Here is a 15,547-nt window from a genome sequence, read left to right as displayed (position 1 = left end):
GTGTTGGTTGTTGGCTAGAATGGAACTATCTGCTGGGCTTGTCTTCATGCTTGTGCAATGTTAAGGCTGAGTGAAACTCAGAAACCTCATCAATCCAGGCCTGCACTTGCTGCTCAGCTCTTCCCTGGTTGTTGCCAAAAGCAACATGTTATCATCAATAGACAAAGTAAAACAGATCTTTTACTGACACTCAACTTTCTCTGTACCCCATTCCATTGACCTCTCTTCTGCCGTGACCACAACCAGTTTGGGAGAGCCCAATTAGTTTTCCAGACGTGTACTTAACACAAAGATCTGACTATGGCTGCTTGGCATTAAGAAAACAGACACAAAACACTGCACAAAGCAGAACAGTGAATTGATATATACTGAAAGAAGATATTTCACAGACAATGATTATTATGACATAAATCAGAAAAATCAGTCAACATTGGCAAGGAACAAAAATGAACTTTTTTAATTGTGATAAACAGTAATACAATGTGTATTTCAGTGTATGATCCACCTGCAGCCTTCCAAAAAGAAATACCACAGTAAATGGCAAAAGTACAGTAAGAAATGTGAAAAAGCAATTCAGGCATTATTTGCTATGAATGGAAACTTTCAGAAGTCAAATGTTTAGAGTACAAATAACATATCTGTGATACAATATGAAAATTATAAGTAAGTCTAAAGTATTTAAGTCGTCTATCATTCTATCATTAAAAAACATAAAAAAAAGAGGGAGATAGTTTCTGATATTTTGCTTCACATATTTTTGGTTGTCCTCAATTGTTGTAAGGAAAAGATTATGTACTCTACTATGTATCAATAAGAACAAATGAGAGAATAACATCTCACCATGTATCTTCTTGTATTCTGGGGGAAGAAATGCCTTCTCCCAGCTCTCAACCTTGTTGATGACTGCAAGGAAGCGTGTCAGACATAGAGTTAAGGCTGTGAACCCCTCATCATTACAGAGATCCAGGTTAGCTCCTGATCTTGACAGCACATCTATGAGATCCAAATTATCTTCCGCCTGAGGAATTAAAGATTGGTTCACACTTGGGCCAATTTACTTCATAAAAATATCAAAATTTCATTCAACATACTATTTTGAATTTACACAGTATCTGAATCATATTTATTTATTTATTTATTTATTTATTTATTCATTCATTTATTTATTTATTTATTTATTTATTTATTTATTTATTTATTTATTTATTTATTTATTTATTTATTTATTTATTTATTTATTTAGAACATAGATAAGATCTATTTGCTACCTATTCTGATCTATGGACTGGAAACTGCAGCACTGAGCAGCAGATCAGAATGAATAAATAAATAAATAAATAAATAAATAAATAAATAAATAAATAAATAAATAAATAAATAAATAAATAAATAAATAAATAAATAAATAAATAAATATGAGTAAAACTGGAATATCAGATGTAGCTTTTTGTAGATGATATTATACTGTATATAGAAATAAATAAGTTACAGGATTGTGAGCAACTGAAAGAATGACTTTGACAAACGACAGATGATGGTATGCTGATAAAGATAAAGAGATTTGTGTAGAAGAACTGGGACTGACAAGGAGAGAGCCTGTCTATCTGAAGATATGGAGATTGTCCTTCTGTTTCCATGTTTGTCTTCATCTTCTATTTCTGTTGCTCTCTCTTCCTGCACGACCTGCCCTATTATGTGCATTCCTTTCTTATTTCTCTCTCTCTAACTTGTATGTTTACATAAAGTAACTTTCATGACATGGAGGAAATTTTATAAGTATTCTTTTTTATCTTGATTAATAAATTTCATTTTGTTCCATATTGATAATTACCAAATGTCATGAAAGAAAGGAAAGTTCCACCTATTCAATACACATCAATACACATTTATAAGAAGAAGAATGTGTATTGATTAGGTGGAATTTTTCTTTCTTTCATGACATTATTCTTTTTTACTCGTTACATTAATGCTACTCCGAAGGAAAGAAAAAAGTTGTGCATTCTTGAGAAGAAAAGAATACTAACAGCAGCAAAAAAGCAACCTGTGTTGCCGCATCCATCACTAACATCTGGACTAATGTCATAGACCTTGACCATGGCATCTGCCAGGTAAGCATCTCCACTAGCGCAGGCATTTAGGAACATGTAGCATTCGGTCTGGTGATCACCTGCTGGCCGGGGAATATCTACAACGTGCTCTAGAATTCCTCTTATGTCGGCTGGCAAAAAGTTCTGAAAAGAGAAGAAATTTCAAAATAGCATATGTGATGTAAATATTGATTAGTCCATCTTGTAATCATTACCATAGACTAAAAACATGAACCTCGCTACTGAGCCTCACACCTGTTTCAGAGTTGGTTTGATACCAGTGTGAATCTAGGCTTTCAAACATAATTTGTAAATACAAATTAAGACATAAGGACTAAACAAAAAGATGTCATATTTTATTTAATCAAGTGGATAAATTCAGACCAATAAAATAGAATTGTAAGTTTGTTGTTGTGTTATCACAAAAGTTACAGTGGAGAGTGTAAGTTGTTTTATGTCTTCTTGTGTGCCCCACACCTATAGTAGCATAGTACATGCACTGCTTCCGCTTACTTTTCTATCCAACCACCTTTGATCAACTCCTGGTCTCTTCCAGCCCTGATGGTACTAGGTTTCTGCGTTCCAGGTATTCTTTCATTTCCAAGTCTTTCATGGCACTTCCTTTTCCAATACAGTTCTGTTGATGCAATTGCTTAGCAAGTTGGTGCCTGTGGTTTCTTCTTCTTCTTCTTCTAAATATTTCAAATGGGCCAGCTAAGAAGCACTTTTCTGCTTAGAGTTAGCCAGGTTATAAGGCATCCTCTGGCTATGCTGTTCCTTTCTCTCCTTTGTCCAGAGAGTAACTGCTGTCTTCTTGTCCTGGAACCCCTGTTGTCGTGGTTTCCATCTCTGAAGTGGTCTGTCTCTGATGTCACTTTCTGTTACTCCCAGTTCCTGCATGTGTTTGATCACATCTGTTAGCCATTGGTGCCTTCATCTTCCTATTCTTCCGGTAAGTGAGAAGCTAGATAGTCAGTCTAGATATGTTCATAGAAGATTAGACATCTCTACCTGACCACCTTCAGCCTTATTGTATTGCTCCCAGTTGGGTCATCTTCAGTATTTTATTCTTTTCACTTTTTAAGTAGATTTAAAAATTACTATCAATCTATATCTGAAAATGCATCCAGTCACTTAAACTGAATCAGTTTGTACCTCTAACATCAGAGTCTATCTTTGTATACAGTAGTGCAGTTAATAGCGTGACTGCAGAATCACTTTGGCTTGAGAGTTACTTGTGTCCTCATTTTAATTAATCAATCAATGATCATTGACCTTCTTTACGACTATCATTCAGATGGCAGATTCCTTATCAATTGTTTTCCTAGTGCCTTCTAATATGATTTCAAAGAATATGTAAATTTATTGAACATTTCCATTGATAAATTTTTCCAACCCCTACTTTCTTTCCCTATAAACAAATATTTGACTCAACTCGTCATCTTGATTCCCAATTTATCTTGATATCTTTCCTACCTTTAAAACCTCCACTCAAGCTTATTCATATAATGTCATTCCACACCATCTATGTACTGCCACCGTGGAACGTACTGTTTAGTCAAGTTTGTCTTCTTACTCCCAAGTCTTCCCGGCCCAAAGATTGCAAACATTTTCATAACATTACTATTTTGTTGGAAATCACACAGAACACATCTTGCTGTTTTCCTTAGGATCTTCTCAAGTTCTCATATCATGTAATCCTGGTGTGGTCCCATACACAGGAACAATACTCTAATTGAGGTCTACCAGACACTTAAATGCCCTCTCCTTTACATCCTTACTTCTTCTTCTTCTTGATACATTTCTGCTTATGCAGATCATTCAACATCCTTATTACAACCCCTAAATACCCTCACAACCATAAGAAAAGATCTGTAACTTTCATTTACAACCTTGTTAATGTGATTACAGTCACAGCAGCACGTAAGCACTACCAATTTACCCACCACCGTTTCATTAATAAATATGGTAAAGTGCATCACCATAACCCAGGCTGAAAGGAACAGCAAAACGGGAGGGCCTAAACGAGACAAAAGAAATGCTAAACAAAGCTCTGAGTAGCTGCTAAAATGAGAACACAGTTTCAGAGGTTAAAGAATAATCTATATACAGCGCGAGTCCAATGTAGTTTTATGCAACCCACAATATTCATACCATCCTGGAAACATATGCCCTGCTGGTATGCTCAGACAACATAACCAGATATCTTAGTATTTACCACCTCACCATGATAGGATGCCGTATTTTTATACTCGTATTAAACACTGGAAGACGTGCGTGTGCCTTCTAGATCATATGAATTTGACATGCCGGTGAAACTCTAAATTGATATTGTGACTGGAGTAAACCTAATACTTGCTATAAGCTGCCCACTGTGCCATACAGAACCGTAGTGTAGTTGGTAAAGGCGTGGCGGAGCAGGCTTGCATGTCAGGGAGGAGGTTCGAGTCCGCGGCAAAGATTACAAACTTTTGAAATTATTTGTTTAATACGTACCACACACAATGTAAGTTCAATGCCCTCTTTCAAGCAAATTGTGTGTGAATGAATGTGTTTGTGGCCTTAAGAGGGGCCGATTAGTTAGCAGGCCGGACACATACGGATCGGAAATAATAGGAACGCAACTTCCCTGACAATGTTTTATCGCAGCAAATGCTCAATGTGATGACCGTTTTGGTTTATGCACATTCGGGCCTGGTGTCCAATAGATCATCTTGTATGCTGAAGCATTCCAGGTGTAATTGCTCGGCAGGTGTCTGTGATGAGTTGCCGGAGCTGGTTGGGGTTTCCCGGCGCTTGAGTGTAAATGACGTTCTTCAAATGTCCCCACAAGAAGAAATCTAATGGCATTAAATGCGGTGATCTGGCAGGCCAAGAAACAGAGCCTCCTCATCCTATCCATTTCCCTGGCAGTTCCTCGTTGAGATGGTTACGAACAGGCGAAGTCGAATGTGGTGGAGCTCCATCCTGTTGCAACCACATCGTCAAAAGATTGTGCAAGGGCACATCCTCCAGCAGCAGTGGGAGTTCCTGATGCACAAAATGCAAGTAGCATAGGCCCATCCAATGGCCCTCAAAGAAATAAGGTCCAATCAGGCGATCCCCCCAGATTCCACACCAAATATTCACTCCCCGTCGTACTTGATGAGCTGCCTGTTGGACCCAGTGAGGATTGTCTGGACTCCAATAGTGCATGTTGTGGCGAGTGATGTTCCCGTTATTGTGGGCGCAATTCGTCCGAGAACAAGATATGTGATACAAATGCTGTATCATTGTCCAACCTGCCTAATAGCCACCGACAGAACTCCTTTCGAGCTTCAAAATCCTGCCCATGGACCTCTTGGTGTAACTCAAGATGGTATGGGTGAAATTTATGTTCATGCTGTATTCACCAGATGGACGGCTGGCTGTTGTTCACCTGTCATGTAATGACCCTTGTAGTTAGGTGTGAATTATTACGAGCTGCCTCCAGAACGGCCTCTTCTCTTTCACCTGATGTAACGGGCCTATCGCGGACTGGTGGCTCGTTGGAAATCACGCCTGTTGTCCTTCGGCTTCATTCAACACGGTGGAATGTCGTAGCAGCCGGGTGTCGCCTGTCGGGATACGGTTCCTGGTACAGACGTAGTGCCTCACACGCATTTTGTCTTGCTTCCTCATAAATGAGGAGCAAGTTAACATATTCCTCTCTGAAAAACATGCCTTACAGTACCTTCAGGACCGGGCGAGTTGGCCATGAGCGTAGAGGCGCGCGGCTGTGAGCTTGCATCCGGGAGATAGTAGGTTCGAATCCCACTATCGGCAGCCCTGAAGATGGTTTTCCGTGGTTTCCCATTTTCACACCAGGCAAATGCTGGGGCTGTGCCTTAATTAAGGCCACGGCCGCTTCCTTCCAACTCCTAGGCCTTTCCTATCCCATCATCGCCGTAAGACCTATCTGTGTCGGTGCGACGTAAAGCCCCTAGCGAAGAAAAAAAAAAACCTTCAGGCTCTAACCAGAGGAGTATGCGCAGGGCACACGATGATCAACAGCGTCATTCTACTGTTTGAATGTGTCAGGAACGTGGGCATGTGTTTACGTACTCAAACATCATACCGATGCATAAATATTTGAATGATGCAGGATTCGAACCGCCGCTGGTACATTCTGTCGATTGCTAGGCGAACGCCTAACCACATCTGCTACGCTACCCTGCTGGAAACATGTTGGTAGTAGCACGAGAGCAGAGTACATACGCCATCTGGTTCGTTGTTTAAGACATTAATTACTGCACTGTTACCTAGTTTTATGCATTGATTCCCCTCTTCATTACACCCGGTCACAAAGCACGACATATTAACATAGTTACATCGTAAAAGGACTTTCCTACATGATTTCAAGGTGTCATATTTTGCAAAAGGATGATATAACATTTCACTAGGGTTCAGAAACGTGTGCAAAATGTGCTCACTGAACATAAAAACCATACGCCTGCAGGGGAATAACACCCCTATAACCATTTGCATGTTAGTTGGGCTGCAGCAAACGATACTGGAAGGTGCTGCTGAATCTCACTGTACACTGTCTTAGTAAATGTCATGGGATAGTCACCTAATAGCATGTGGGGCCTCCTCTGGCACTGCGAACTGCAGTGAGACGCCGTGGAAGTGAGTCGACAAGTCCCTGGTAGTCCTCTGGACGCAGCTGACACCAAATCGTTTGCAGAGCGACCACCAATGCTGGTCTGTTCGTAGGTGCAGGATCCATGGCACGGAGCCTGCGTTCCAGGACATCCCAGATATGCTCGATAGGTTTCATATCGGGGCTCCTGGGTGGCCATGGCAGTCGTTGGACCTCCGCTGCATGTTCCTGGAACCATTCCTGGGCAACGTGGGAGCAATGTGGTGGCGTGTTATCATCTTGAAACACCGCAGAACTGTCTGGGCGCTGGAAGGCCAAAAATGGGTGGAGATGGTCTCCGAGCAGCTCAACATATTGTGTACCATTCAAGGTCTCTTCCAGAACAACTAGGGGGCCCATTCCATACCAGGAAAATGCACCCCAGACCATAACAGAGACACCAGCACCCTGGACCACACCGTCGAGGCAGGCGGGATCCATCGCTTCATGTGGTCTGTGCCATACACGGTGCCGCCCATCGGCATGGTGCAGTTGAAATTGTGATTCGTCCGATCATATCGCGTCACGCCATTGTTCCAGTGTCCATCCCTGGTGACTGGTGACAAATGCGCATCGTTGTGCCCAATGACGTTGGGTTAACAGTGGCACCTGTGTGCGGCGCCGGCTCCCATACCCCATAGAACACATGTGCCTACAGACTGTCCACTGGGAGACGTGTCTAGCACAGTCTGTGTTGAATTTAGCTGTGATTTGTTGCACGGTTGCCCGTCTGTCACTATTGACAATCTGTCTCAGATGTCACCGGTCACGGTCATCGAGGGTGGCTGGACGGCTGGTCGTTCATCTGTTGTGGACGGTGACATCCGCATTCAACCATTCACGATACACCCTGGACATGGTTTATCATGTGAAGCCGAATTCCCGCACCACTACCGAAATCGCACATCCCATCTGTCGGGCATCGACCACCATACCCCGTTCGAATGGTGTCAGCTGACGACAACGTTCCATATTACACCTGTCACATGCACAGCCACTGCTCATAAGGTCTCCTAAACAACTGCCGCTGGCACAGGGGGCGTGTGGTGCACAGACAACCCACCTGCGCATCAGTGCTCCGCTATCCCATGACATTTGTTCAGTCAGTGTATATAAAATAACATGTCCTGACTGATTGATTCATCATTGCCGAGCCAAAACTACTGGACATAAAGAAATGAAATTTTGAGGATATGTTTATATTACAATGTAGGTGCTCACTGAGGGAGGATTTTTGGATATTCTGCTGCTGAGGGGTTGGAAAGTGGGGGGGGGGGGTGAATTTTTAAAGGGAGTGTATGTATCTCTCAAAAACTTAACTGTTTAAAGACGTGAAAATTGGTATTTGGAATCTCCTTTAAAAATAAAGAAACATGTATTTTTTTTGTTTTCAGAAAATCCTCTTAGGGGGTGCAAAAAGATGAAAAGGAGTTGAATACCTTTTATGAGGATACTTATATCTCAAAACTGAAGATGTTACAGTCATGAAAATTGGTATTTGGTATCTCCCTTAAATATAAAGAAACACATATTTTTTTGTTTTTGGAAAATCTACTTAAGGGGGGGGGGGGTGAACGGGAGTGACAAAGGGGGTGAATTTTTAAAACGAGTATATCTACAATACATCTCAAAACCATAACATGTTACAGATGTGAAAATTGGTATTTCGAATCTTCTGTAAAAGTAAAAGAACACGCATAATTCGTTTTCTGGAAATCCATTTAAGGGGAAGTGTTTAAGGTGGTGAATTTTTAAAATGAGCATATCTACAGTATATCTCAAAAACTTCACATATTAAAGATGTGAAAATTGGTGTTTTTAATCTATTTTAAAAATGGGGGTAAAATGACTGAAAAAGGGGTTTGAATTATTCTTATTAGGATAGACATGAAAATTGGAATTTGGAATCTCCTTTAAAAGTAAAGAAACACGTATTTTTTTCAGAAAATTCACTTGACTGAAAAAGGGGTTAAATTATTTTTATGAGGATACTTATATCTCAAAAACTGAAGATGTTACAGATATAAAAATTTGTGTTTGGAATCTTCTTTAAAAATAAAGAGACACGTATCTTCTTGTTTTTGGAAAATCCACGGATGGGGTGGGTGTAAAGGAGTGAGGAAAGTGTTGAATTCCTTTTATGAGGATACTTATATATCAGATACTGAAGATGTTGCAGACATGAAATTTGTATTTGGGATCGCCTTTGAAAATAAAGAAACACGTATTCTTTTGTTTTCAGAAAATCAATTTAAGGAGGGGGGGATTGAATTGAAAAATGAGTTGAATTCTTAGTTTGAGGATACTTAAATCTTGAAAACGAAGGATGTTGAGAAAATTGGTATTTGGAATATGCTTTAAAAATAAAGATACACATATTTTGTGGTAGGGGAGTGGGGTTGGATAGAATTTAAGAGGCGTGTAAGAGGAGCTGAATTCTTTTTTATGAGGATACAAATAAGAAATGGACTTAAGACTATACACCCCTAAGGAGGTTTTGACTGGGAGGTGCGGAATGATGACAAAAATATGCATTTAAATGAGACCGTTTGAATTATGAATTTCAAATTTCAAGTGATATTGTAGATGTTAAATAACAGAAGGTTTGAAACAAATTTAACAGCTCAGAGAGTTCAATGGGGGTTAAGATCTGAAGACAAATATATTCACTCCTTCCTCCAAAAATGGTTTTAACCGGGCGAGTTGGCCGTGCGCGTAGAGGCGCGCGGCTGTGAGCTTGCATCCGGGAGATAGTAGGTTCGAATCCCACTATCGGCAGCCCTGAAAATGGTTTTCCGTGGTTTCCCATTTTCACACCAGGCAAATGCTGGGGCTGTACCTTAATTAAGGCCACGGCCGCTTCCTTCCAACTCCTAGGCCTTTCCTATCCCATCGTCGCCATAAGACCTATCTGTGTCGGTGTGACGTAAAGCCCCTAGCAAAAAAAAAAAAAAAATGGTTTAACATACGAAGACAAAATTCTGAATAGCGGTATATATTTTAAATCCTAGGTGTGAAATAGGAAATATTTTTTAACGTTCCACCCCCTAAAGTGTTAAATGAGATTAGCACCGCAAACAAAATTATTCATCTCTCCAAATCTGTTCAAAGTACAAAGTTGTAATTTTACGAGGGGGTCTTCTTTTATGTCCTAGATGTAAAATATCATATACTTCAAAATATTTCTCCCCTAAGGAGTTTAGATGGTGGTTGACTCTCCAAAACGCAATATCCATTCTTCCGAAACCATTTCAGGCACGAACTTAATTTTTCTTAATGAAGGGTAGTCTTCAATATCCTAGATGTTAAAAAGTATTTTAAAACATTCATCCCTTAAACATGTACTCATTCCTACATTACTGTTTGACGTACAAAATCAAAATTTCACTGGTTGGTTTAGAACATTCAAATTCTTCCCTATGGGGTTCAAATGAGTGTTAGATCAGAAAATAAATAATCATTCCCTGAAAACCTTTTGATGTACGAACTGAGGACATATTTTACAGGCTCAGCTGATCGTGGACTCTCCAAAATGTAAAACTTTGAATAATAACTTTTAGTTTAGAACCATAGCGAAGTACGGGTATCTCGCTAGTGTAATAATAAATTAATGGTAACGTTGTATGTCCTCCGCTCTCTTCGCTCAGCGCCAGCCAGCCGCACGCACGCAAGCGTGGATCATTCGAGACTCGACGTGCAGTCTTCAGTGCGCGTGTCTGTTACGTCGTGTGCAGTATATAAGGAGCTCCCTGTCTGTCACTCATGAGGATTCTCCCCAGTGTCCTGCTCCAGAATAAACTGAACGTCGAACACGGAGACTACTCCTCTTAAAAATGTGTCTCGACCAGGTGGACGGAATTCTGGTAGTATGAGGTTTCACCTCAGGTCACTACTCCACTTTCCCGTTCCTTCATCCATGTCGAGCCCTGATGTTGTATGCCACACATCCCCAAGCTCACTCAAGCTCCGACACACACATTAGATTCTCTAATTGTGAACATAGCTTTCATTTAGTACAAGCTTATGAACTCAGACACTTCAAGTTAGAAGGAACTCTCTTAGCTAATCTATGCTAGTGCAAATGATAGTTTTCAACTATCATGAACTATATCTTTCCCAAGAACTATCTTTTCAAGATAGCAGTGAGTGTAAATACATTCAGAGTGTACATAGTGTATAGAAACAGAAACTCTCTCAAGATTAATCATCTACTTTGCTTCAAGACAATTTTATGTTTTATTCCTGTACATACTGTAGAATTCTGTGTGAAGCAAAGAAATAAGTTGTGTTCTTGTAAACCTTATCTTGTTTACAACAGGTAATCTCACTCCTCTTGGTGAATTACAAGATCTTTTCCAAGATACTCTCTCAAGATTAGAAGCCCAATTGGATTCCTGAATTGGAGATTATCAAGCCAGATTCAGGAAATCAAGATCTTGTGCAGAATAGATCCTGAACCTAAAAGCTATTCTCTTTATCCTTTGTGGCAATTTTTGTTGACTTCCAGAAAGCTTATGATTCTGAAGATAGACAATCTCTCTTTCAAACCTTTGCTGAATTGAGACTAGATAATAAGACCCTGAATATCATAAAGGCTACTTTGACAAACATAAAGCCAAATGTAAAATTCAGAATGGAACTATCAAAAAGCTTTGATATCAGAACAGGTGTTAGGCAAGAGGATCGTTTAACCCCTATTCTCTTCAACTGCATGCTTAGGGAAAGTCATTCGTGAATGGACAAAAACTCTTATCAGACAATTTGAGGTTGAGAATCGGTTTCAAGAAGGCAAGTTAAACATCTATTGCCTGGCCTTTGCAGATGACCTCACTCCTAGCATCAAGTATTGAGGAAGCTACACACAAACTCTCCTCCCTCAGTCAAATAGCAGCTAAAGTAGGGTTGAGGATTGCCATTAACAAAACAGAATTCATCACCAACATCAGAGATGCACCCAACGCAATCCCACACGGGGATACAGTACTAATAAAGAAGACTAATTCCTACAAGTATCTTGGAAAATGGATAACATCAAATGTTAGTTAGGATCTAGCCATGAAAACCAGATGTACCAAACTGGAGAGAGCTTTTCAGCTCTCTAAGAACGTTTACAAGTCCACATCCCTCTCCCTTTGCCTCAAGATGAACCTTTAGTTCTGTATGCCTCAGAATGCTTGAGCATGGTCAGAAAGGGACAACTCAGGAATTAGGAACTGAGAGAACAATAGAATACATAATAAGGCATAACAACGAGCTTTACGAACATTTAGAGAGCAGAACATCGGCCATGAGAAAGAGGAGACTTATCTTTTACGGTCATATAGTCAAAATGGACAACAAGAGACTGACCTCAAGAATCTTCAACACCTTTTCTAGAGGGAGGAGGACAAATGCTAAATGGACAAAACTGTTTTGAAAAGACCTAGAATTTTTAAAAATTTATCCCAGGGATATATTCAACAGGGATAAATTTAGAATGCTGATCAAAACATCCGACACTCTCCCGTCAATGACAGCTAAAACATTGCGTCCTGGAGTGGGAGTGAAGTGCTCTTACGGAAGGAAAGCAACCCACTGTGCCAAGATGAAGGAATACTGGGCTATGAAGGAAGATAACCAGAGTTAGGAACCATGTTGTCAAAGAGGCCTCAACGAAACAGGAATAATGATAATAAACTAACAATAATTTGAGAAAGAAATCCCAATTTAAAGGGGAGTGATATCTAGATTTTTGTTACAATAAGAGGTTATCTTGAGGAAGGTTTAATCTTAAGTACAAGCAAAAATGACTTAATGGAACCAGATTTAAAATAAAATCTTAAAATTAAGGAATTAAGGGATCTATCACCCTTAATATTAAAGATTAACGTAGCTCTTAAATAGGCAATGAATCAGCTTATTTCCCAATAATGACAAGATGAAAATATATCACCCAACGCAAGTAGGAACAAATTAACAGTTGCAGGAAGAATTTAAGTAATCCAGGTAAGAAACTGCACATCATAACTTAGAAATTCCCAGAAAATAGATACAATAGAATGACAGACTTCATTCTAAGATGGCATACCCATACTTATTAAGAGAAGAAAAAATGAAACATAATAATAATGCCATCAAGAAATAAAAGAAAGACATGGCTTAACAAAACTTTGCAGTACCTGTTGATCCATTTCCTATACAAGGGCGATATCAAACTTAAATGATACATAATTAGAGATGATAAAATGGACACAAATAAGGTAATATTATGCGAGTCATATGGATAATATTCTTCATAATAGCCGACCACTACCATACCATAGTCGGTATAACTTTCATACAGTAACATGAACCAGATGAAAATAAAAGGGAAAACACTCAAATAACCACAAAGATGCCATACAGGAAAAGAATGTTAATTTAACGTGGTGATGTTAAACAATGAGACATGAACCTAGGAGAGTTACAGATTTTCAGTTACAAAGGTGGTCAACATGACTGAAATTAAGATAAAATCAACCTCAGTTACATTAAAGTCATATTGAAAATACTATTCATTTAAATAAAGTAACAGCATTTATGAAATAATACCACATTAACCATTTAATGATAAATTAATCAGCAAATAGAAATAATTTAAATAACAATGTTCAAATAGAAATCCATACAAAATGCACCAATAGCTGGTTGATTTAAAATTCTCCAGCAATTTACATAGAATAGAACCTCCACATATTCCTCAAAATTTATGATTACAGTCCAATAGGCATGGGAAGCTTCTTACAATCTCCAATATCATTTCATTTCATCTGTCAGTCATTAATCATTGCCCCAGAGGAGTGCAACAGGCCTCAGCAGCCGGCACGATTCCTATCCTCACCACAAGATGGGGGCTTCATTCATTCCATCCCTGACCTGGTCAATGACTGGAAAACAGGTTGTAGGTTTTCATTCATATACACTTAATTGAGGGACTCAAAGGTGAAGGTCTGCTAGGCACACATAGAAGGCATAAATCCAGGAGTAATATACAAACCATAAAATTAGGTGTCTAACAGTAACATATACATTTCCAACTATTTCATCATTTAATTTTGTTGATCCTACCCGGGATCAGACCAATAGATATTATAGAGATTATCCTTTGCAGACTTGAAGCCAGAAGACGCAGCTTCCATACTGTATCAGACTCAACGCTGGACTGGTGCGAGGTTCCACGTGGGTATGCTTCAGGCAAGCTTCACTGCACAGACACTAACTAGTATGACACATGCTTTAGGAAATAGTCCATGGAGCATGTTTTAAACCTTTAAATGTTCATAATAGAAGACAATGGCATGAAGAATGAAAATACAGTATTAACTGGAATCACTATGAAGTAAGCTTATGCAATAGGGTTCCTTGGGAAAGGGTAAATGTAACCAGACCAACACAAATTTCAATATTATACAAGGATGCAGGCCGAAAAATAAAATTTTATAGTCCGCTCCTCACATCAAAATTAACCCAATAAAGATCTTTCCTTATATTAACACCTAATGCTAACATGATCTCCATGAAGTGCTATCATTGCATCAACCCATAATAAAGTACGAGGGGCATACTATATTGTTTTACACTTTATTTTTTGTATGTCCGGGTATGGTTCACATTTCACTTTTGAAGGTGGTGACGTGTAACTAGTGTCTTGTTCCATTATTTGGTAGCAGCACACGCACAGGGGCCAACAAATGGACTCGTCATAGCCATTTCATAACAACACTGTCAGTGTAGAAGCAGACTACATGGAAAGTAAACATCAGGAACAGCGCTATAAGACTTGGTTCCTATGGAAAGAAGGCGTGACCATTGCAGAAATTCATTGGCACTTGGCGGCAGACTGTGGGGAACATGCACCATCACAGAAAACAGTTTACAACTGGGTGTAAGGTTGGAAAACAGGGCACACATCAGTGCTCAAGAGAACCAGTTCTGGAAGGAATGTGACAGTGTCAACACCAGCCAACACTGCCCGGGTCGAACAGGCCATCCAAGGAAACAAATGCATCACATTTACAGAAATGGAGGCAGCCACAGGAATTAACCAAAGCACCCTGCAGTGGATCTGCATGGCTACTTACAGATGGGGAAGGTGTCATCCATGTGGGTGCCTAGAATCTTGTCTGCAGATGAAAAACAGAGGCGTATGGACGTGTGAAGAGAACTTTTGCAATGCCATGATTAAGATCTAGCCGACTTCATGGCTAGGCTTGTGACTGGTGATGAGACATGGCTCCATTACCATGAGCCACAAATGAAACAACAATTGATGCAATGGAAGCATAGGGGCAGTCCACCGCCAAAGAAATGTGAAACAGTGCCATCACCTGTTCAGGAACATCAAGAAACCTCTGTGTGTTCGCCGTTTTGTGGATTTTGCAGAACTGGACACAGCTGTCAAGGCATGGTTATGCAGCACACCAAAAGAATGGTTTCAGGAAGGTCTGGAGAGACTGACACATCAATGGCAAAAGTGCATACAGTTACAAGGAGATTACGTTGAGAAGGTGGACGTAACAACTGATGTGTAACGTACTTCATTTGGGTAGAAAAATATAAAGTGTAAAACAATACAGTACGCCCTTCATATTGTAGAGCTTCATCATCATCATCATCATCATCATCATCATCATCATCATCACAAATCGATTTACTTATTTCTGAGTGTTGTGACCCCACTGTCTTTGTTTGTCATATCTCTGCTGTTGCTTCGCCATCCCGGACATTCTTCAGTTTTCCTCAGGACACATTGGAAAGATAAACCGGTGATAGTCTTCACTTG

The 15,547-nt window shown here is 39.7% G+C and overlaps 1 protein-coding gene across 1 annotated transcript in view; it reads right to left on the bottom strand.

Moving 5' to 3' along the window:
• The window catches only part of LOC136879285 (ankyrin repeat and MYND domain-containing protein 1), a 299,890-nt gene that overhangs the window by 165,491 nt on the left and 118,852 nt on the right, over nucleotides 1-15,547 (bottom strand). Inside the window, exons 7-8 of the mRNA XM_068228945.1 lie at nucleotides 2,025-2,231; nucleotides 841-1,018 (exon numbers count right to left, since the gene is read on the bottom strand). Of these exons, the coding sequence (XP_068085046.1) occupies nucleotides 841-1,018; nucleotides 2,025-2,231 (385 nt within the window). The remainder of the gene's footprint in view (nucleotides 1-840; nucleotides 1,019-2,024; nucleotides 2,232-15,547) is intronic.

Source organism: Anabrus simplex, chromosome 8 (genome assembly GCF_040414725.1).
Source record: "Anabrus simplex isolate iqAnaSimp1 chromosome 8, ASM4041472v1, whole genome shotgun sequence".
NCBI lineage: Eukaryota > Metazoa > Arthropoda > Insecta > Orthoptera > Tettigoniidae > Anabrus > Anabrus simplex.
This window is presented reverse-complemented; position numbering and strand designations above follow the sequence as displayed.